We start from the raw sequence: 22,568 nt of genomic DNA, 5'->3' as shown, positions 1-22,568 counted from the left end.
GGAAATCTGGGCAGTTGAGAATACAGCTGAGGTCACGCCAGAGGGGCAGCTTGGTTAACCCATTGCCTCTAGTCCTGCCCTTACTGTGAAACCTGAACTCTGCAGATGTCATGAATCATTTCCAGTGATTCCCATGGTTTTGTGTTACTCTCTTCAGACTCAAATACCTTGGCAGAAAGATCTGGTTGGCTGAGCACAGCATGTGTGCCCTTGCTCTTGATGGTGGTGTATGGGGAGAGGGAATGTCTGGCACCCTTTGGCTTCCTGCACCAAAGCAAACAAATGTGAATGTGTACAAATAGGAAGCAAATCAGGCACTTGACAGCGAAACAAAAACAAAGGTCAATGTCTGCTATTCCCACTGTAGGTCTTGTCACCAGCAGCAACTGCAACACCTTTGAAATCATGAATTCAGCCTACTGTTGGGTTATGACCCATCCTGCTAGTTTCTTGCTTAAGGACAGATGTCCCTTCCAATAGCTCTTCAACCCCCTGGACACCTCTCATCCATGAAAAACTCTACCTTCTCTCTACCCATCTGCTCCATCTGTCTTTACTTTCTTATTCAGCTTGGAGTCTATGGCTGATTCATCATTTCCATTGCTCACTGAACTTTCCTCCCCTTACATGCATCTGATAAATTCCTAGCTTTGAATAGAATGTGATGCTCTATCCCGGTGTATACCAGAGAAAGGCATCTTTGAAACCTTTCTTTCCCTGGTCCTCAATGTCGAATCCACCATCAAGAACTGTCCATTCTAATGTCAAAATCTGTAACCTACTGGTTCTCTCTATATCCACTGCCATCCTTCTAGTCCAAGCCACCATCATCTCTTGCCTGAAGTATTGCCACAATTCCCCAGTTAGTCTCTGTTTTCACTCTTTCCTTTCCTATAGGCCACTCCCCTCAAGGCAGTTAGATGTCCTTATCAAATGTAAGTCACATCCTATGCCACTTCTCTACCTCTTTTCCATTCAAACAGAAACACTAAATTCTCAACAGGCCTTACGAGGACCTGCATAACCCAGCCGTGTCCTGCCTTTCTGCGTATGCCATTCCCATCCACTTCCCTTCACGCTACTGCAGTCTCGTTGCCTTTCTTTCAGTTTAGAGATGATGTCAAACGTCTTCCTTGTGTTCTCCCTTCTGCCTGGAATGTTCTCTTCCTAACTTGTCTGGCTCTCTTCTACCCATCCTTTCATCTTAGCAGAAATATTCTTTTTCACAGAGGTTCTCCTCGATCCCCCAAAGTAAAAGAATTCTCTCGGTAATGCCCAGTCATGGCATTCTTTCCTAGCGTTTGTCATGCTTTGGCTCATGTGGTTGTTTAGTGCTTGATACCCCCATGGAATGGAAACTCCATGAGGAGCAGAGTGCTTTTTGTCTGTTTACTTTTTTTTTTTTTTTTTTTTGAGACAGGTCTCACTCTGTCACTGAGGCTGCAGTGCAGTGGTGTGATCTTGGCTCACTGCAGCCTCCCCCTCTGAACTCAAGTGATCCTCCCACCTCAGTCTCCTGAGTAGCTGGGACTACAGGAACACTCCACCATGCCCAGCTAATTTTTGTATTTTTCACAGAGACAGGGTTTCACCATGTTGCCCAAACTGGTCTTGAACCCCTGGGCTCAAGTGATCCTCCTGCCTCAGGCTCTCAAAGTGTTGGGTTTACAGGCGTGAGCCATGCACCCAGCTGTTTACTCTTATAGCCCCCGCACAGTACCTGAACACAGAAATATTGGTGAATGACTGAGTGAAAGGGACAGGCCTGCAATGAAGTGTCGACATAACTCCCCGTCTCTTGCCTGCTTGTTTTCCCCCAACCTCCTTCAGCCTCAAGTCATTTCCTTCAGCTCCTAAATTCATCAGGCTTATGAGAGAATCTGCATCGTTTCCTCTGTTTCCCTGCTAGGATGGAATTTAGAATTCAGATGTTAAGATGTAAAAGGAAGGAATAAAATTGAACATGGAAAGAAATACTGAATACAGAATACTCCCCCGAGTGGCTACCCATCTTCACTGTAATCAGTAATCTCAGTGTGCAACTGTTGAGGCTTGAGTTTACACGGCAATAATCCTCTTACCTTCTAATCAAAATCATTCCAATAGCTTTGCAGTTAGACTTCCAACTGCATTATGCATTCACAAATTATTTCTTTGTCAATGCTGTATTGGTACAATTCTAATCTCCTAGGGATTAAACACAAGTATTCATTCTTCTTTATCCTAATATAGTTTATCTCCATCAAAGTTGAATTTTTATGTTTTCCATGCTAATTCCTTTGTGTAATTAATAGTCCATTTAAAATGAATACCAATTAAGAGAAAACACCTATATGTCTGTATGTTGTCTACTACAGTCTTTTCTGATTCAATGAGTTCTTGACTACTTAGAAGAGGCATGTATAATTTTTGGATTTTTCTCATATATTTTTTCTCCTCTTCTTTCCTCTTATTCACTTCCGAGCAATTTCATCCTTTACTAACAATGCCACAAAAATGCCAGGTTAGTATGATAGATGAAAAGATGTAAAAATTGCAATAATACTTTCTCTCAGGGACTAATGTATCGCATAGTACATGCTATGCTGTCAGAGTTGACTAAAGAAGAAAAGTCTTTTCAGCCAGGCACCATGGGCCACACCTGTAATACCAGCACTTTGAGAGGACAAGGTGAGCCCAGGAGTTTGAGACCAGCCTGGGCAACGTGGTGAAACTTCATCTCTACAAAAATTACAAAACTTAGCTGGGCATGGTGGTGCACACCTGTAGTCCCAGCTACTTGAGAGGCTGAGGTGGAAGGATCGCTTGAGCCTGGGGGGTCAAAACTGCAGTGAGCCATGATCATGCCACTGCACTCCAGCCTGGGCAACGGAGCAAGACCTTATCTCAAAAAGAAAAACGTCTTTTGATATAAAATAGGATTTCAAGTAGATTTAAGCTAGTCATACACTTATTCATTAAAAAGTATTGAACAATTACAAATAAATATTGTTTGGGAAAGTGGCAATGTATTTAAAGCCGTACAAAGACTAATTCTTAGTGACCAAGTCTCTGTAGCCGCCCCCCCACCAATGTTTTAACTATTTTAGACAATTGGCCACATGGCATTTCATAATTAAACAAACATGGGTTATGTCTTTTATTTTTATTTTTTTTTAAGATGGAGTGTCACTCTGTCTCCCAGGCTGGAGTGCAGCGGCATGATCTCGGCTTACTGCAACCTCCATCTCCCAGGTTCAAGTGATTCTTCTGCCTCAGCCTCCCAAGTAGCTGGTGAGAGGTGACAGCGTGCTGGCGGCCCTCACAGCCCTCGCTCGCTCTCCGCACATCCTCTGCCTGGGCTCCCACTTTGGCGGCACTTGAGGAGCACTTCAGCCCGCGGCTGCACTGTGGGAGCCCCTTCCTGGGCTGGCCGAGGCCGGAGCCGGCACCCTCAGCTTGCGGGGAGGTGTGGAGGGAGAGGCGCGGGCGGGAACCGGGGCTTCCTGTGATGCTTGTGGGCCAGCGTGAGTTCCGGGTAGGCTTGGGCTCGGCAGTCCCCGCGCTCGGAGCGGCCAGCGGGCCCCGCCGGCCCCGGGCAGTGAGGGGCTTAGCACCTGGGCTGGCGGCGGCGGAGGGTGTAGTGGGTCCCCCAGCAGTGCCGGCCCACCGGCGCTGCGCTCGATTTCTCGCCGGGCCATAGCTGCCTTCCCGCGAGGCAGGGCTCAGGACCTGCAGCCCGTCATGCCTGAGCCTGCCCCCGCCTCCGTGGGCTCCTGTGCAGCCCCAGCCTCCCAGACGAGCACCGCTGTCTGCTCCACGGCGCCTAGTCCCATCGACCACCCAAGGGCTGAGGAGTGTGGGCGCAGGGCGCGGGACTGGCAGGCAGCTCCACCTGCAGCCCTCTTGCTGGATCCACTGGGTGAAGCCAGCTGGGCTCCTGAGTCTGGTGGGGACTTGGAGAACCTTTATGTCTAGCTAAGGGATTGTAAATACACCAATCAGCACCCTGTGTCTAGCTCAGGGTTGTGAATGCACCAATCCACACTCTGTATCTAGCTAGTCTGGTGGGGTCTTGGAGAACCTTTATGTCTAGCTAAGGGATTGTATATACACCAATCAGCACCCTGTGTCTAGCTCAGGGTTTGTAAATGCACCAATCGACACTCTGTATCTAGCTAGTCTGGTGGGGCCTTGGAGAAACTTTATGTCTAGCTACGGGATTGTAAATACACCAATCAGCATCCTGTGTCTAGCTCAAGGTTTGTAAACACACCAATCAGCACCCTGTGTCTAGCTCAGGGTTTGTGAATGCACCAATTGACACTCTGTATCTAGCTACTCTGGTGGGGACTTGGAGAGCCTTTGTGTCCACACTCTGTATCTAGCTAATCTATTGGGGACTTGGAGAACCTTTGTGTCTAGCTCAGGGATTGTAAACGCACCAATCAGTGCCCTGTCAAAACAGACCACTCGGCTCTCTGTAAAATGGACCAATCAGCAGGATGGGGGTGGGGCCAGATAACAGAATAAAAGCAGGCTGCCGGAGCCAGCAGTGGCAACCCGCCCCTGTCCCTTTCGACACTGCGGGAGCTTTGTTTTTTCACTCTTTGCAATATGTCTTGCTGCTGCTCACTCTTTGGGTCTACACTGCCTTTATGAGCTATAACACTCACTGCGAAGGTCTGCAGCTTCACTCCTGAGCCAGCGAGACCACGATCCCACCAGAAGGAAGAAACTCAGAACACATCCGAACATCAGAAGGAACAAACTCCACACGTGCCACCTTAAGAGCTGCAACACTCACTGCGAGGGTCTGCAGCTTCATTCTTGAAGTCAGTGAGACCAAGAACCCACCAATTCTGGACACACTGGGATTACAGGTGCGTGCCGCCACGTCCAGCTAATTTTTGTATTTTTAGTAGAGATAGGGTTTCAACACGTTGGCCAGGCTGGTTTTGAACTCCTGACCTCAGGTGATCCACCCGCCTCGGCCTCCCAAAGTGTTGGGATTACAGATATCAGACACTGTGCCTGGCCGGTTATGTCTTTCTTGATTCTAATCAGTACGTACATAATTTTGCATAGATATATTGATTAGGGAGGCATTTATGAAGGGCAGGTAGTGGAGAGGCTGGGGTAAGGTTAGGTAATAGGAGTTCTAGGGGATTCCATACTTTGGCCTATAATGGAATTGTAGCCTACCCAGCACTTTAAACATTCCCGATTGACTCCAATATTTGTTCTTCTATCCACTTCTTCCCCTCTCAGCCAATGTACTTAGGGAGAAGCTGATCCCATGCTAAGTTTCAGGAATGGGCTTTATTTTCCAGGAATAAATCCATACCCTTTCCAGTAAAGGACTCTGGAATCCAGGTCTAAGTGCCATGTAATTGGTTTAGGAATGGACCAATGAGACACTGTGAGGAAGTTTCCTGAGGGCTTCTGGGAATTTTCTCATAATAGAAAGCTACCAGAATTCACAGGCCCTTTTCATCTTGACTTCTTGTCTATAGACCTGAGGCCAGGGGCTGTGGCAGGCATTTTGTAGGCAGCCTAAGGGTGAAACATGCACAAGAGAGAACAAGAGAAAGAACACCACAGAGAAGCAGAGCTCAGTAATGGCTGAGCCCTGCCTCACCTCCACCATTCCTAGACCTTCTCAGTCTCTTAGCCAATGAACAGCCTTGATTTTAAAGCAATTTTTATTTGAGTTTTTGCTTCTGGAAGCCAAAACAAACATTTTAGCCTATGGAATCCCAATTTATACTTAACGTTTTTATTTGTTAATCTTTTAAGTTTCAGAATTCTTTTCTGATTATAAAAATAATACATACTTATTGTAGAGAACCAAGAAAACATTGAAAGATATAAAGAAGAACATTAAGACCATCCATAATCTCACTATCCCTAGATAACTGCTATTGAGTTTTGAGTTAGTTTCCTCTTTATGTATCCAAACTTACACAAATTTTACACATATATTTATCCTGCTTTAATGAAATTCACAGCCTAGTGGGAAATAGAAACAGACAAACAAAAACCGAACAAATAGATGAATATCTGCGACTATGGAAGGTCATAGTAACTACTAACCTGTGTTCACTGTTTTTGGGTAAATGTTGCTAATAATGTTATACCCCATCTCCACAACCCAGAACAAATCAAAGATTTATGTTAATATCTATTAAAATATAATATGCTCTAAAGTATAACAATGTCTCATAATGCCACAAAATCAACCAGTTACCAATATGTTAATTTGGTTTCCCTTCAGTAGGATTTCTTATGGGAAATTGTCCCCTGTCAGTGACTGGTTTCGCTCAACTGTCATTAGGTCTTGTCACAGTAGTTTAATTACAGCAAAAATGACTGTTATATTGATCATTTTGACAACACACACACAAAAGGTTCAGTATTCATCAGTGTGCTGGGTAAAAACCCTTGGAGCAGGGCCCTCAAGAGGATGGAAGTTACATTGCTATGATTAGTACCAAGCCCATCAGTTCTAAATGTTTTCTAATTTCTATTATGATTTTATGACCCATGAGTTAATTGGCATAGTGGAAATATGGGGCTTGCCAGTTACCTTTTGGTTATTGATTTTTAACTTACCTATATAGTGACCAGAAAATGTGGTTACTATGATATAAATCCTTAGATATGTGGAGACTTGCTTTATGACACAGTATGTTCAATTTTTGTAAATGTTTAGCATATTCTTGAAAGGAGTGTGTATTCTATGGTCATTAAGGCAATATTCTACACATATATATTAGATTAAGCTTGGTAATTGTGTTACTCAACTCTTCCAGTACCTTAAAGATTTTTTTGGTCCCCTCGGTCTATGTATTAGTTTCCTGTAATCAGTTGCTTAACAAATTATCACAATAGGTGGCTTAAAAAAACCGACATGAATTCTCAGTTCTGGCATCTGGAAGTCTGAAATCTACATGTTGGCAGGGTCACACTCCCTCCAGAGGCTCAAGAGGAAAATTTGTCTCTTCCAGCTTTGGGTGCTGTCAGCATTCCTTGACTTGGGAATGCCATCACTCCAATCTCTGCTTCTGTGGTTACATTACCTTCTCTTCTCTTCTACCTCTCTTTTATAAAGACACCTGTCATTGGATTGATGGCCCACCTGGATAATCCAGGATGATCTTCTCATCTCAAGAACTTTAATTACATCTGCAAACGCCCTTTTTTCCAAATAAGGTCATACTCGCAAGTTCTAGGAATTAGGATATGGACATATCTTGTGGGAGGCTGTATTCAACTCACTGCAATTAGAGAGGGAGTGAAAAATCACCTACTCTGATGGTAGATTTCTTTGTCTTCTTATACTTCTGTTTGTTTTCGCTTCATATATTTTGTGGCCATATAGTTGCTATGATATAAATCCTTAGATATGTAAAGACTTGCTTTATGACACAGTATGTTAGAGACACTTTTTTGACTCTATCTTCCCTGTATATTGGACTTTTTTTTTTTAAATGTAAAGACTCTTCTTTATCTCATCGCACTCACCCAGCCATCTACCTAGAGTCTGTTGATGATAAACCATTAGTTGTTTGAAACAGAATTTGCCTTCCTTCTGCCTCTCTTTTTGCCACACATGTAATTCTAAGGTTTTATGTTTTCCCCTTCAGCATACCACTTAATTCTCTTTTTTTTTTTTTTTTGGAGACAGTCTCACTCTGTCACCCAGGCTGGAGTGCAGTTGCGCGATCTCGGCTCACTGCAGCCTTGACCTCCAGGGCTCAAGTGATCCACCTCAGCCTCCAGAGTAGCTGGGATCACAGGCACACGCCAGCATGCCAGGCTAATTTTGTTTTTAGAGGCGTGGTCTTGTTATGCTGGTCTGGCTGGTCTCGAATTCCTGGGCACAAGCGGGCCTCCCATCTCGATCTCCTCCAGTGGTTGAATTACAGGCGTGAGCCACTGCGCCCAGCTCGCATTTTTTTTTTTTTTTTTTTTGAGCTGGAGTCTCGCTCTGTTGCCCAGGCTGGAGTGCAGTGGCGCGATTTCGGCTCACTGCAACCTCTGCCTCCCGGGTTCAAGCAATTCTGCCTCAGCCTCCCGAGCAGCTAGCTGGGACAACAGGCACGTGCCACCACGCCCGGCTAACTTTTTTGTATTTTTAGTAGAAACGGGGTTTCCCGTGTTAGCCAGAATAGTGTCGATTTCCTGACCTCGTGATCCGCCCGCCTCAGCCTCCCAAAGTGCTGGGATTACAGGAGTAAGCCACCGCGCCCGGACTGAGCCGGCATTTTTAAAAGTTGGGTTGCTGGCCTTAGTGCATACAAGCGTAAAGGAATTTTAAAAACACATGAGTAACTCAAACGCATTTCTTTTTTGCGCCATCCTGCTATGTGTGATTCGGTTTTTATTCTCGATTTTGTGCGTGTGTGTCGCGACGGCTGGGGACCGACCCAAAAGCAGTCGGACCACGGGCCACCCACGGCGGTCTCATCCGTTTATAACCTGCGACTCCGGGGCCTCTTGGGGTCCCGTACCTCCGTCCGAAGCAAAAGCCGGGGCTCTCAGGCACTCAGAGGTGCGAAGGCCCCGTAGACTTGGAGGACGCGAGGAAAACACCTCCAATAACTCTGGCCAGTCCACAGCTACTGCCAAGAGTGCTCCGCGCGCGTCCTCAGGAACCGGCGAGGGCCTCGTCCTCATGGTAACCAGATTGCGAACGCGCCTGCGCAAGACACACCTTTGTCACGTGAGGCCGGGCAGGGGGCGGGGCCGGCGAATGCCCGTCCGGACCCGTCGCGCCTCCCCTGTTAGCTCCCTGCCAGCCGAGGCGGGGCGAACCTCTGCCCTGTTGCGTGGGAGTGACTCACAGCTCCCGCCCCTTTTGGCTCCGCTTTCTCGCGGCCAGTCCCTCGCACCACGTGCCCTCCTGGCCTCGCCCCCAGCTGCCCTTTCCAACTGCCTGTTGGAAGCCGCTGTAAAATGTCGTGAGGAGCGCCGCTGCTTTACGGCTGCCTCTCCCAGACAAGAGCCCCGGAGCGCCCACCGCCGTCAGCCGCGTCTTCAAGCTAGTCGGCCCCGCGGAGAGCGAGAGACCCTGCGCACCGCAGCCCTCTCCGCTGCGCCCATTCCTGCCGCCGGCGATGTAACTTGGGGAGGCAGCGGTGCCCGCTGGCCCGGGGTTGAGACAGGCGGCAGGTGCCTGTGAGGCGGGCGGGTGCCGGGGGCCAGCAGGATGGAGGAAAGCATGGAAGAGGAGGAGGGGGGCAGCTACGAGGCGATGATGGACGACCAGAACCACAACAACTGGGAGGCTGCGGTGGACGGCTTCCGGCAGCCCCTGCCACCTCCGCCGCCCCCCTCGTCGATCCCGGCCCCTGCCCGAGAGCCTCCGGGGGGGCAGCTGCTGGCGGTGCCCGCGGTCTCCGTGGACAGGAAAGGCCCCAAGGAGGGGCTCCCGATGGGGCCGCCGCCACCGCCGGAGGCTAACGGGGTGATCATGATGTTGAAGAGCTGCGACGCGGCCGCCGCCGTGGCCAAGGCGGCCCCCGCCCCCACCGCCAGCTCCACCATCAACATCAACACCTCCACCTCCAAGTTCTGTGAGTCCAGCCTTTCCCTGCAGCCTTGGCTTTTCTCCACCTCACTCGGACGCCGAATCCACCCCCTCTTGGAGAAAGCTCCGCTTCCTTTGTTTCAGGCCTCGGTCTTTCCTCTTCTCCCCGTCCGCCTTCGCCTCCCTGCCTCCTTCCCCCTCACCGTCCCCTCCCCCTCATTTGGTGTCTGCGGCCAGCGCCTGAGCGGCCCTGGCTTCTTGTGTTACCTGGCCTAGAGAGGCAGCCTGGTACACGCGGAGCCCCAAGTTCTGTCAATGCGATCCCTATCACAACTGGCAGTCTCTCAACATTGGGAAGCTCTTTTCGCACCCGTCTTCTCTTGAAGTTTCACCCTCAAAGTGAGGGGAAAATAAGGCTGCCTGAGTCTCGTTAGGGAAAGGCCTTCAGTCTTCTGCAGCCAGAGAGAGAAAAGAAATCTGGCAACTTGTGTTCTTGTGTTTTTGGCCAGGCTGTGTTAAACAAGTAAGGAATTTGAAAGTTGACCTATATCTACACCTTGTTCCTTCTCTACTGTGTAACACTTTTGCATCCTGCTAGGGAAATAATGAGTTGCTTTCCGATGCAGTGGCAGCTCCGACATCGTCTTGAAGCTAATAATGCATAAAATCACTTTTCAGAGCTTACACTCATAACAATAAGCCTTATAATGGGTTATGTTTTGTGTCCAAACCCAAGATTGGGTTGCATGTTGAACTTTATGTTAGTAGTCTGTCTTAACGCTCAATTGCACGCATTAAGATTTAAGATCAAAATCTGTTTTGTAATCCGAAACTGCCTCTGACCAGGATATATGTATGCTTCCATAGCTAGGAAAAGAATGTGCTGTTACTTTGGTTTGTGTGTATGTGTGCGTGGCGGTGGTGGTGGTGATAGGATGTTGAAAATGATTGTGACCATCACAGCCAGGTTTTTCTCTCCTATTATTAACTGCAAGTTTTGAATGGCATCTGGTAAAGCAACTGGAGAGTTCATTTCTAGCTACTAATTTTATGAAGCTGTGCTTGTCCAGTTAGCTGTGCAGAGAAAATATTTGCCTTGATGCAGATAGTCGGAATCTTACACACTGTGTGTGGGAACAGCGCGTAATTTTATTTGCCCCAAGATACTGCCTTAGTCAAAGACATTGATATGTACGTTTGGTAAGATTATATACGCTTTTTCTCCTTATTCATGATAATCATGTTTATATTGTATAGTTTGTGTGTTGAAGGCTGTGTTGTGGAACCAGACCTTCTGTAGAGTGGCAGAATGACTTCACCTGAGTCACGAAGGAAGATTGCCTTAGTAAAGTTCATTTGAAGAGTTCAAAAAAGAGCATAAAGTTAGGAACAGAAATCAGTAAAATTGAGAACAAAAGGATTTGTCACACCAAAAGATTATTTTTGTGGAAAAATGAGTAAGCTAGGCAGACAGACCTCTGATAAAATCGACAAGAAAAAAAGACGCAAATAAATGAAAAATGGAAAATAACTACAAATATCAGATTAAAAAAAGAACGTTATGAACTTAGGCTGATGAATTTGAAAGCCTAAATGAAAAATATAGTTCTTAGAAAACTAGTAAATGTGAAAATTGGTATCAGAAGAAATATCTTGAACTAATAAACTGAAATGGTAAAGAGCTCCCTTTTTAGAAGCTCTGGATCCAGATACGCTGATGAGTTCCACCATACTTTATAACACTTAATTCTTTTTGCAAGTTGCCCTGGAAAATAGAAAAAATACCAAGTTCATTTTATGAGGCTTGTGAAATCTTGATTCTAAAACAGATAAGGACGTGTAAGAAGAGAAAATTATAGGTCTGTTTTACTTAGCATAGAAATGAAAATACTGCAGAAAAAATACTCGCTCATCAAATCCAACAGTGTGTTACAGAGTCCTGATCCATAGTTAGTCCTAGAGATGAAAGCATGGTTTAACATCTACTTATCTAATTTAGCTCTTTAATAGACTAAAGGAAAAAAATTACGATTATCTCAATTGGTGCCCTGAAATCATTCAACTAGATCCAGCAGCTATTTATGATAAAAACTCTTGGTAACCTAGGAGTACAAGATAACTAGATAAAGGTCATTACCAAAAACCTTCAGTAAATAATAATACTTAATGGAGAAATTTTAGATACATATACTTAAAGATCCGTAACAAGATAAGGATGCTCCTGTCATTACTACTGTTTAGCATTGTAGGAAGGTCCTGGCTAACATTATAAGGAGCAAAAAAATAAGGTATAAAGATTGTAAGGGAAGCAATAAAAGTTATTATTTGCAGATAATATGATCACCTACCTAGATGAACCATTAAAATCCAGAGAAAACTTAGAACTAGTAAGAGTTTAGCAGGATTGCTGGATTTAAGATAAACTTACAAAAATTTGATAGCATTTACTAAACTAGTGATAACTAGTAAAGATAATCAAAAGTAAATACTATATGCAATAATAGCAACAAAACTCTAAAGTCTCTAGGAATCAACCCGTGAATACGCAAGACCTTTAAAAAGGAAACTTTAAAACTTGAAAAAGAAACTAGAGGATAATCTAAATAAATGGTACAATTTTCCTTGCTCTTGGATCAAATTACTTACAAGAATACTAATTTTCTCCAATTTATAAATTCAGTTTAAATGACGTCAGAATTACATTTGGTTTGACAAACTCAATAGCCTAAGTCTAAAATTTATATGGTGGGTGGGATAAAGTTTGTGAATAACAAAATCAATCTTAAACATTTGTTTGGGGATGGGAGGCTTGCCTTATTAGAAGTTAAGATGTCAAGGCTGTAGTAAAGTGGTGTAAGTGCAAGAACAGAAAAATAGACCAAGGAAACAAATTGGAGGGCAGAGACTTACCTGGATACATGTATAAAAGTTGGGAACTTTTTAACTGGCATCATAAACCACTGGAGAAAGGAGTCATATGTTGTTAGGGAGAGTGACTCACTATATAGAGAAAAAATAAATTTAATATCATAAATGGATAGACTCTAAATGAATTAAAGACCTAAATGTGAAAAGAAAAACCAAAGTTAATATTATTGAAAATGTTAAGCTCTTTCCCTAGGGACAGGGAAGTACTTTTTAAAGCTTCAAAAGTTTATAAAGGTGAAAAATTAATTATTTTGATTATATGAAAATTATTCATTTGGCAAAAGATGAAAGAATGAGAGAAGATATTTACAGTGCCTAAAATTAACAAGGGATGATGATCTGACTAGACAAGGGACTACTTACTATACATCAACAAGAGGGCAGCAACTTCTGTAGAAAAATAGGCAAAGGATATTAATAAGTAGCTTATAGAAAGAATAGGAAACCCTAACAAGCATAAGAAGAGATGAATTTATTAATATTCAGAGACATGCATATTAAAATAGTAATGGAAAAGAGTATAATTGGATTGTTTGTAAAACAAAGGATAAATGCTTGAGGTGATGGTACCGCATTTTCCCTGATGGGATTATTACACATTGTATGCCTGTATCAAAATATCCCATATACCTCATAAAAATATATGCCTACTATATATCCACAAAAATTAAAGAATAAAATAGTAACGGAATGTCTTTTTCCACCTGTTAGGTTGACAAAAATTAGAAAGCTGAATGAATAGTGCCAAGTGCAATGGGGATATGGTAATACAGGAAAACGTATACTTGCTTGTGGGAATAGCAGTGTAGTGAACTTGTGAGACGTTGAGATGCCCGAAGTCTCTGTGGACCAGATAGTGGAAGGTAGCTGCCGCGTTAATGTATCCCTCAGCTATGGCAGTGAAGGTATACTTTAGACTGTAAGGTGAAAACAGCTTCTGTTGGTTTCTAGTTTTGGGACAGAGATAAAAAGCATTTATTATCTTGATGGATGCATGGTAGGTGCCAGGGATGGTGTTGATTTGTCACAGTGAAGAGACCATGTCTGGAACAGCAACTAAAATTGGAGTCACTCTGGATTTGATTGATGATAATCCACAGTCATGCTCCAAGACTCATCTCTTTTGCTCTGGCCAAACAGACCCATGAAATAAGAATGTCATAATTATCACCATTCCTTTTTTTTTTTTTTTTTTTTTTTGAGACAGTCTCGTTCTGTCGCCAGGCTGGAGTGCCGGTGGTGCAGTCTCAGCTCACTGCAATCTCCGCCTCCCGGATTCAAGCAATTCTCCTGCCTCAGCCTCCTGAGTAGCTGGGATTACAGGGGCGCGCCACTACACCCGGCTAATTTTTGTATTTTTAGTAGAGATGTGTTTCACATGTTGGTCAGGCTGGTCTCAAACTCCTGACCTCAGGTCATCCACCCGCCTTGGCCTCCCAAAGTGCTGGGATTACAGGCGTGAGCCACCACGCCCGGCCCTCCTTTCTTATTTTTAAAGTCTTTGACATTGATAGTGTTTTCTGTAGTTCCCACAGAGATGTGTTGTTTGTTGCTTCGAGTTTATTACTTTGGTAGGAAAGGGTACATCTAGCCCTTCCTATGTTGATATTCCTGACTTCACAGGTTAGGGAACCATGAACTAGTTTCAGAACTGGGGGAGTTACAGTGTTACTACGGGTCCACCAGCCCTACTGTGAGATGGATTGAGGCCAAAACACCATTTATGTGATGTCCATAAGCCCCTGATCTGCCTGGTTTACCATAGTGACGTTCCTGTCTCTTAGGGTTCGTATTGGCTTAGAGCCAGTGTTTATTAATCTTTGAAAAGTCTCAGTGATTTCCATTTCCCAAATGTACTATCTCCCTAATGAATACCTGCATGTTCTATTGGAAAAGGCTAGGAGGAAGACTTTAATTATGTGGGGTTCTTCCTCAGTGGAACTCATCCTCTTCTTTATTCCAGCATTTCTGTGTCTGTGAATCGGCTCATTGTGGGTTTTAGGTGAGGTTACGTGGCTTTCCATTATGCCACTTAGGTGAGACCTCTGTTTAATATATCTAGAGTTTTTCTTTTCTGTCCATTATAACAGATCAAGTAATACCCCAGTATATTGCCTTTGTTTTCCTAAGGATATCGTGGTTAGCCACCATGAGGGAGATCCAAGCCACCAGAAATCCAAGCCATTCTGCTGATCACTCTGGCCCTGCTGCCTCTTTAAATAATCATGCCCATTTTATATCTGGAAGTTATTTCCACTTTGTCACTCTGGAAGTAGAACTATTCCACTGAAATCAGGGAACCTCTTTTAATGGAAGTATTGCCCATCTTTAACCCGGAATTACAAGGGACAACCACCACAGCATTTTTTTCAGTAATTATATTTAATTATTTATATATTAGTTGGTGAAGGACCTTCTCAGAGCACAGTTTAGGGAGTAAGAGTGGGTTAGAACATGACAAATTTATATTCCTTTCTTCATATGTCTGGACTCATTTCTCCACGTACTAAGTAATTTCTGTTGTGACTGCTTCCTCCCTCCTCCTAACTCTTCTTCCTTTTCCTTTCCTCTTTTTCCTGTGTCCATTTTCTTCCTCCACACCTCTTCTCCTCCATTCAATATAGTGTACCCATTTTAGGTGTGCAGTTTGATGCATTTTAACCCATGTCACCGTCTGGTGTGGAATTTGATTTTACCCTACTAATACTTAAAAGGTAGCCTATTACTATTACAGGTTGACTATCCCTCATCCAAAATGCTTGGGACCAGAAGTGTTTTGGATTTCAGATTTTTTTCGGATTTTGGAATATTTGTGTTATACCAAATGATTGAGCATCCCAAATCCAAAAATTCAAAATCCAAAATTTTCCAGTGAACATTTCCTTTAAGCATCATATTGGTGCTCAAAAAGTTTCAGATTTTGGATTTTTGGATTTAGGATTCTCAACTTGTATTACTGGGTGCTGACATAAGATGGGGGACTCCTGAGTGAGAGATGAAGGAATTTATTTTTCTTGTCATAGCACACAGCATGAGAATTGCTATATTTGCATAGTTTCCCCTTCCCCCAAGTCCCAAGAGGGTGACATACTATGGCCAAGATGGATGCTCTCTCAGTGGTGCTGTGTTGCAGCTGAAGAACATCAAACTTGGGGAATCCACTACTTTTATAGTAAGCAGTGAGCAAGCCTGCTCTTTGTCTAGAGGGAGATGTTATCTCGTCTTTCTAGGTTACCAGGTACAGAATGGCCCAGGTTCAAGAGTGATTGCATTCCTGGCATACTCAATAAGACATGTCGGAGTGCGTGAGGCCCACGGAGGACTGTCTGTCCAGCAGTAACCACCACAACACCCAAGAGAACATTTCTGTCACCCTGAAATACTTCCCTCTGTCTCTCTGTCTCTCTCTTTTTTTTTTGGAGATGGGATCTCACTCTGTCGCCCAGGCTGGAGTGCAGTGGCACGGTTTCGGCTCACTGCAACCTCTGGCTCCCGGGTTCAAGTGATTCTCCCACATCAGCCTCCCAAGCAGCTGGGATTACAGGCACACACCACCACACCTAGCTAATTTTTGTGTTTTTAGTAGGGATGGGGTTTCACCATGTTGGCCAGGCTGATCTTGAACTCCTGGCCTCAAGTGATCTACCTGCCTTGGACTCCCAGAGTGCTGGGATTACAGTTGTAAACTACCATGCTCTGCCTTCCCTGTGTCTCTTTGCAGTCAGTTAACGCTGCCTGCTTCCTCCAGCCCCAAGCATTCCTACTGGTCTGCCTTCTGTCACTGTAGGATTTCATATAAATGAAATCATACAATGTGTATTGTTTTGTGCTTGGCTTGTTTCTTATTCTGTTCTTGAGATTCTTCCACGTTCTCGCATATGTCAGTTACTTATTCATTTTTCTGACTGAGGAGTAGTTGTTTTTTTTTTTTTTTTTGGATATCCCAAAGTAGTCTTTTTTTTTTTTTTTTGATTTACCAAAAAATCATTAATTTGTTGGTCATTAGGTTGATCATTTAGGTGGTCTCTGGTTTTGGCTGTCATGAACACAGCTGCTGTAAACAACCATGTACAAGGTTTGGTGTGGGTAAAGGTTTCATACAAGTGGAATTCCTTGCTTATATATTATTGATACGTTTAACTTTATGAGAAACTGCCAAACAATTCTTTAGGGTGGTTGCACCATTTTACACTCCCACCAGCTGTATATGACAGCTCCAGTTGCTCCACTTACTTAATTGGCACTTGTACTGGTTAGGCTCTGCATTCTTGGTATTGTCAGTCTTTTAAAGTTTAGAGCATCGGTCCCCACCAGGGACCAGTTGCGTGGAAGAGACAATTTTTCTGTGGACTGGGGGATGGTTTTGGGATGAAATTGTCCCACCTCGGATCATCAGGTCTTAGAGTCTGGTAAGGAGTGCGCAACCTAGATCCCTTGCGTTATAGGGTTGGTGCTCCTTTGAGAATCTAATTCCTGTGCTGATCTGACAGGAGGTGGAGCTCAGGTGGTAATGCTCGCCGGCCCACAGCTCACCTCCTGATGTGTGGCCTGGTTCCTTACAGGCCACCGACCGGTTCCTGTGGCCTGGGGTTGGGGACCCCTGTTCTAGAGAATAAGTAGTAGTATCTCTTCGTGTATTTATTTTGCATTTCTCTTTTACATGTGCCGTTGGCTTTTTCATGTGATCATTTGCTTGCCTTATAATTTTGTTTGTGATTAATCTGCTCACATCTTTTGCTCATTTCTTTTGTGGTTTGTCTTAATGTGTTTAAAGAATTCACTATAAATTTTGGATACAAGTTTTGTCAGACAACTATTATTACTGTTTTCTCCCTCTGGCTTGTCTTTTTTTTCCTTAACGGTGTCTTCTGAAGAGTACATGTTTTTCAGTTTTGATGATGTCTAAACTGTCAATTTTTTCTTCTCTAGCTGTTGTTTTTTGTATCATAAGAAATATTTGCCTACCCCAAAGTCAAGATATTATCTGTAATTTTTCTTAGCAGTTTTATGGTTTTAGCTTTTACGTTTAGGTCTGTGATCTGAATTATGAGTTGATGTCTGTATAGTGTGAGATAAGGTTTGAGGCTCCTTTTATTCTATATGGATATCCAAGTGTGTTGGGACTATTTGTTGAAAAGACTATCCTTTTCTTACTGAGTTACTTTGGAAACTTTGTCAGAAATAACTGACCATGTATGTATGGGCGTCAGTTCTATTTCATTAATCTTATTTAGTCCATCAGATTTAGGATTGTTGCATATCTTCTTGATGAATTGACTGTTTATCATGATGGAATGTCTGACTTTATCCTTGTTAATATTCCTTACCCTAAAGACTCCCTTTTTTTTTTTTTCTTTTTTTGAGACAGTGTCTTGCTCTGTTGCCCAGGCTGGAGTGCAGTGGTGCGATCTCAGCTCACTGCAAGCTCCGCCTCCTGGGTTCACGCCATTCTCCTGCCTCAGCCTCCCGAGTAGCTGGGACTACAGGCGCCTGCCACCACGCCCAGCGAATTTTTTTTTTTTTTTGTATTTTTTTTTAGTAGAGATGGGGTTTCACCGTATTAGCCAGGATGGTCTCGATCTCCTGACCTTGTGATCCACCCACCTTGGCTTCCCAAAGTGCTGGGATTACAGGCATGAGCCACCATTCCCAGCCAAGACTACTTTTACTTGTAGGCATTCCAGGTTTTTTTTTTTAAGGGTTATTGTTTGCATAATGTATCTTTTACCGTCATTTTACTTTTAATTTATTTTTTGTGTAAAGTACATTTCTTGTAGACAACATATGGTTGGATCTTTTTTAAAATCCAGTCTGACAACCTCTGCTACCAATGTGTTTAATGTAGTTACCAATATGGTAGGGTTTAAATCATATTGTCTTGCACTTTTGTTTACTCTTTGTCCATCTGTTATTTAAAAAATGTTCCTCTTTTCCTGTCTCCTTTTTTTTTTTTTTTTGAGACGGAGTCTCGCTCTGTCGCCCAGGCTGGAGTGCAGTGGCACGATCTCGGCTCACTGCAACCTCCACCTCCCAGGTTCAAGCGATTCCCTTTCTCAGCCTCCCGAGTAGCTGGGATTACAGTCATGTGCCACCACACCCAGCTAATTTTTGTATTTTTAGTAGAGATGAGGTTTCGCCGTGTTGGCTAGGCTGGTCTTGATCTCCTGACCTCAGGTGATCCACCTACCTACCTCGGCCTCCCAAAGTGCTAGGATTACGGGCATGAGCCACTGGGCCCAACCCTTTTCCTGTCTTCTTTTTTGTTATTTTTATGATTCAGTTTTGTCTCCAGTTTGGCTTATTAGCATGGTTGTTTTGCTGTTTGGGGGTTACTCTAGGATTTATGATTATGAAAGTTTAACTTATAACAGTCTACCTTCAAATAGTATTAGACTACTTTACTTATAATGTAAAAATCTAATAGCAGTATACTTCCATTTATCCACTCCTGTCCTTTATGCTATTGTTGTACATTTTAACTTTAATATATGTCATAATTCCCCAAATACACTGTCATTAATTTTGCTCAAAACAGTCACGTATCTTTTTTTAAAAGTTGGAATGAGCCGGGCGTGGTGGCTCATGCCTGTAATCCCAGCACTTTGGGAGGCTGAGGTGGGTGAATCCACAAGGTCAGGAGTTTGAGACCAGCCTGGCCAACGCGGTAAAACCCCGTCCATACTAAAAATACAAAAATTAGCCAGGTGTAGTGGTGTGCGCCTATAATCCCAGCTGCTCAGGAGGCTGAGGCAGGAGAATTGCTTGAACCCAGGAGGTGGTGGTTGCAGTGAGCTGAGATCGCATCATTGCACTCCAAGCTGGGCGACATGACGAGAATCTGGTCCTGCCCTGGCCCCCCAAAAAAACTTGGAATGAAATTTATGTAACACACAATTAACTATTTTAAAGTGAATAATTCAGTGGCATTGAGTACATGCCCAGTGTTGTGCAACTACCTCTATCTAGTTCCAAAACATTTTCATCAACCCAAAATAACATTCCATACCCATTAAGCAATTAGTTCCGTTTCCTCACTTCTCCCTGCCCCTGGCATCCACCAATTTGCTTTCTGTCTCTCTGGGTTTACCTATTCCAGATGTTTGTTTTTGTTTTTGTTTTGAGACGGAGTTTCGCCCTTGTTGCCCAGGCTGGAGTGCAATGGCGCGATCTCAGCTCACCGCAACCTCCACCTCCCGGGCTCAAGTGATGCTCCTGCCCCAGCCTCCTGAGTAGCTGGGACTACAAGCATGCGCCACCATGCCCGGCTAACTTCATATTTTTAGTAGAGACGGGGTTTCTGCCATGTTGGCCAGGGTGGTCTCAAACTCCTGACCTCAGGTGATCCACCCTCCTCAGCCTCCCAAAGTGCTAGGATTACAGGCGTGAGCCACCGCACCCGGCCTCCAGATCTTTCATATGAATGGAATCATACTGAGATTTCTTTGAAATAATAATAAACTGGAATGTAAGTCTTTTGTATTTACCCAGATAGTTATCATTTCTGTCCCTCTTCTTTCCTTTGTGTAGATGGAAGTTTCCACCTCTTATTTTTCTTCCCTCTTTAGAACTTCCTTTAATATTTCTTACAATGTAGTTCTGTTGGCCTTCAATTTGTTCAGCTTTTGCCTGCAGAAATCTTTATTTTATCTTCATTTTCTAAGGATATTTGCTGGATATAGAATTCTAGATATACAGCCTTTTTTTTTTCTTCTATAAATACTTTAAAGAGTCTTTCCATTGTCTTCTGACCTGCATTGTTTCTTTTTTCTTTTTTTTGGAGACGGAGTTTCCGTCTTGTTGCCCAGGCTGGAGTGCAGTGGCGCGATCTCAGCTCACTGCAACCTCCACCTCCCGGGTTCAAGCGATTCTCCTGCCTCAGCCTCCTGAATAGCTAGGACTATAGGCAAACGCCACCATGGCCGGCTAATTTTTGTATTTTTAGTAGCGACAGGGTTTCACCATGTTGGCCAGGCTGGTCTCGAACTCCTGACCTTAGGTGAGCCACTGCACCCGGCCTTATTGTTTCTTTAATAAATGTCTGTATAGTCTTATCTTTGTTTCTCTATATATAATATGCCCCTTTTTTTCCTGGGTACTTTTAAAATTTTTACTTTATCTTAAGTTTTCAGCAATTTTTTATGTTCTTTTTTAGTGTTTATTTTTTGGATTTGTGGGGTTTTAGAATTTGTCAAATTTGGAAAATTATTCATTATTTTTTGTCAGAACCCCCCTGCCACTAGTTACACATATGTTATAACACTTGTTATTGTACCATGAGTCACTGAGTTTCTGTTCATTTTTTTAAAGATTTTTTTTTTCTTTTTTACTCTCTGTGCTTTAGTTTGGGTAAGTTTTAATGCTATGTCTTCATGCTCACTAATGTTTTCTTTTTTAGTATCTAATCTGCTGTTAATCCTGCTCTTAAATCAGTGAGAGTTCCAACTGTTTTTAATGCAGGCTGACAGTCCAGGTTTCAGTTAACCAAGCAAACTGTTAGAACTGTATCCAGTTTCTTGAAGTAGTATAGTGAATAAAGAATCTTTAGTAAGTGCATTCCTTTTAATGACTTGTTGCGTCTAAAGTTCTTTCTTCATTGTTCAGCACCCTCACAATCTATTCCCACATGTATTCCCAAGTTTCTGCCAGTATAATGTATTAAAGTCTTATAGTTCTTTTGGAATGTAAGCTGTCTCCTATTTATTTAGGTTTGGTACTTGTTCCCTTGGGAAATCTGATTCTAGTTAGAGATCTAGAGACAGTGAGTTCTGCTTAGAGAGAATCTTTTTTGTGAGGTTTCAGGTAATATCATGGCAGGGTCTTTAATCAAGTAAAGTTAGTCTCATGTTGGGAGGCGGGTGTGTAAGCAGGGTTTCGTGAGGTCAGGGTTTTCAGATTGATCATACTCCACCAAACTGGCCCCATTTGTGCTGGGATTACAGGAGTGAGCCTCTGTTCCCGGCCGAACTTCAGGATCTTATTGGGGATCTTGTCTTGCTATTTTTTGACCTGCATCATATAAAATGTTGTTGATGAAACTGTAAGAGAAAGGCATTTTAATGTTTACTTAAGGCCCAGTCCCAAATCTCTCAAGAAAATGAATACTGTTTATTTACTGTAAACTCTGTAAACCGTGGACCATATGTATTCACATTGTAAACTGTTAAGCACTATATAAAGGTTGATTGTTAATATCCTTTTATGGTATGTCTTGACAGGGCAAACTGGCTTTCCATTTTTTCTTCCTGCTTTTGTGGACATTCGGTTATTAACCTCTATAGATAAAGTTGGATAGATGTGTAATATGTAGTTGCAGGTATGCTGATTCATCATCTGAATGGCATTTTATTAAGTGTTTATTGTATGCCAAAGTAATATTTTAGCCTCTGGTAATGAAGAGACACAGTTGAATGTGGGAGGTGATAGAAAGGTAATTATGATACATTATGATTAAATGCTATAATAAAGCTATGTATTTGGTAGCATTCAGGAAAGAGAGTCTTTATAAAAATGAATAGAAGTTGGCCAGGAGGATAGGGGGTGGGGATGGGGAAGCTGGACTGGAAGAGACTTCCTTGCAGAGGGGCAGCCTGTGCCAAAGACCCAGAATTGAAATTATTTTTGGAATACAGAGTAGGAGGAGAGACTGGCTCATGTTAAACATGGATAGATAGAAAGGGCTAGATAGTGAAGGACCATGTTAGTGGAAGGATTTTCTTCTGTAATAATGGGAGGTTTTAAGGGAGACATTTGTCTTAGTGTGTTAATTTAGAGCAGCTAGAGAGTGGAGGCCTAGGGGCTAGTTAGGGTGTTACAATTTCTGTAATCTAGACAAGAGATGGAGACTTGAACAAATAAAATTTTAAAAGATAAGAGGTTTCAATTTGGAGATATTTAGGGACTGGAATCTACAAAATTTTGGGGGTGAGGAAAGGAAGATGAAGATTAAAGATTGCTGGTTTGGATGATGGGTAGCTGTCAGTGCCTTTGACCCAGACGTGGAAGGTATAAAGGTGTGAAGTGAGGGGGTGTGTGTGTGTGTGTGTCTGTCTCTTTTAAGGTGTCTATGGAACAGTCAGGTAGAGAGGTCCAGAAGCAGTTGGTAAATTCTGCATTTTCTCATTTCCTG

The 22,568-nt window shown here is 43.2% G+C and overlaps 1 protein-coding gene across 3 annotated transcripts in view; it reads left to right on the top strand.

Moving 5' to 3' along the window:
• Positions 1–8,681: 8,681 nt before the first annotated feature.
• Positions 8,682–22,568, top strand: part of CACUL1 (CDK2 associated cullin domain 1) — a 76,168-nt gene continuing 62,281 nt past the window's right edge. For 2 of the 3 annotated variants that reach the window (XR_010147029.1, XM_016919461.4), the window contains exon 1: positions 8,703–9,560. Coding sequence is in view for 2 of the 3 variants with exons in the window: in XM_016919461.4 (XP_016774950.2) it covers positions 9,194–9,560 (367 nt within the window). In the remaining variant the exon portion in view is untranslated. Of the gene's footprint in view, positions 9,561–22,568 lie in introns of all 3 variants that reach the window. The other variant, XM_001153044.7, reaches the window with a different exon arrangement.

The sequence above is a fragment of the Pan troglodytes genome, chromosome 8 (assembly GCF_028858775.2).
Source record: "Pan troglodytes isolate AG18354 chromosome 8, NHGRI_mPanTro3-v2.0_pri, whole genome shotgun sequence".
Taxonomy (NCBI): domain Eukaryota; kingdom Metazoa; phylum Chordata; class Mammalia; order Primates; family Hominidae; genus Pan; species Pan troglodytes.
The sequence above is the reverse complement of the archived record's forward strand: the minus strand, read 5'-3'. Positions and strand labels throughout refer to the sequence as shown.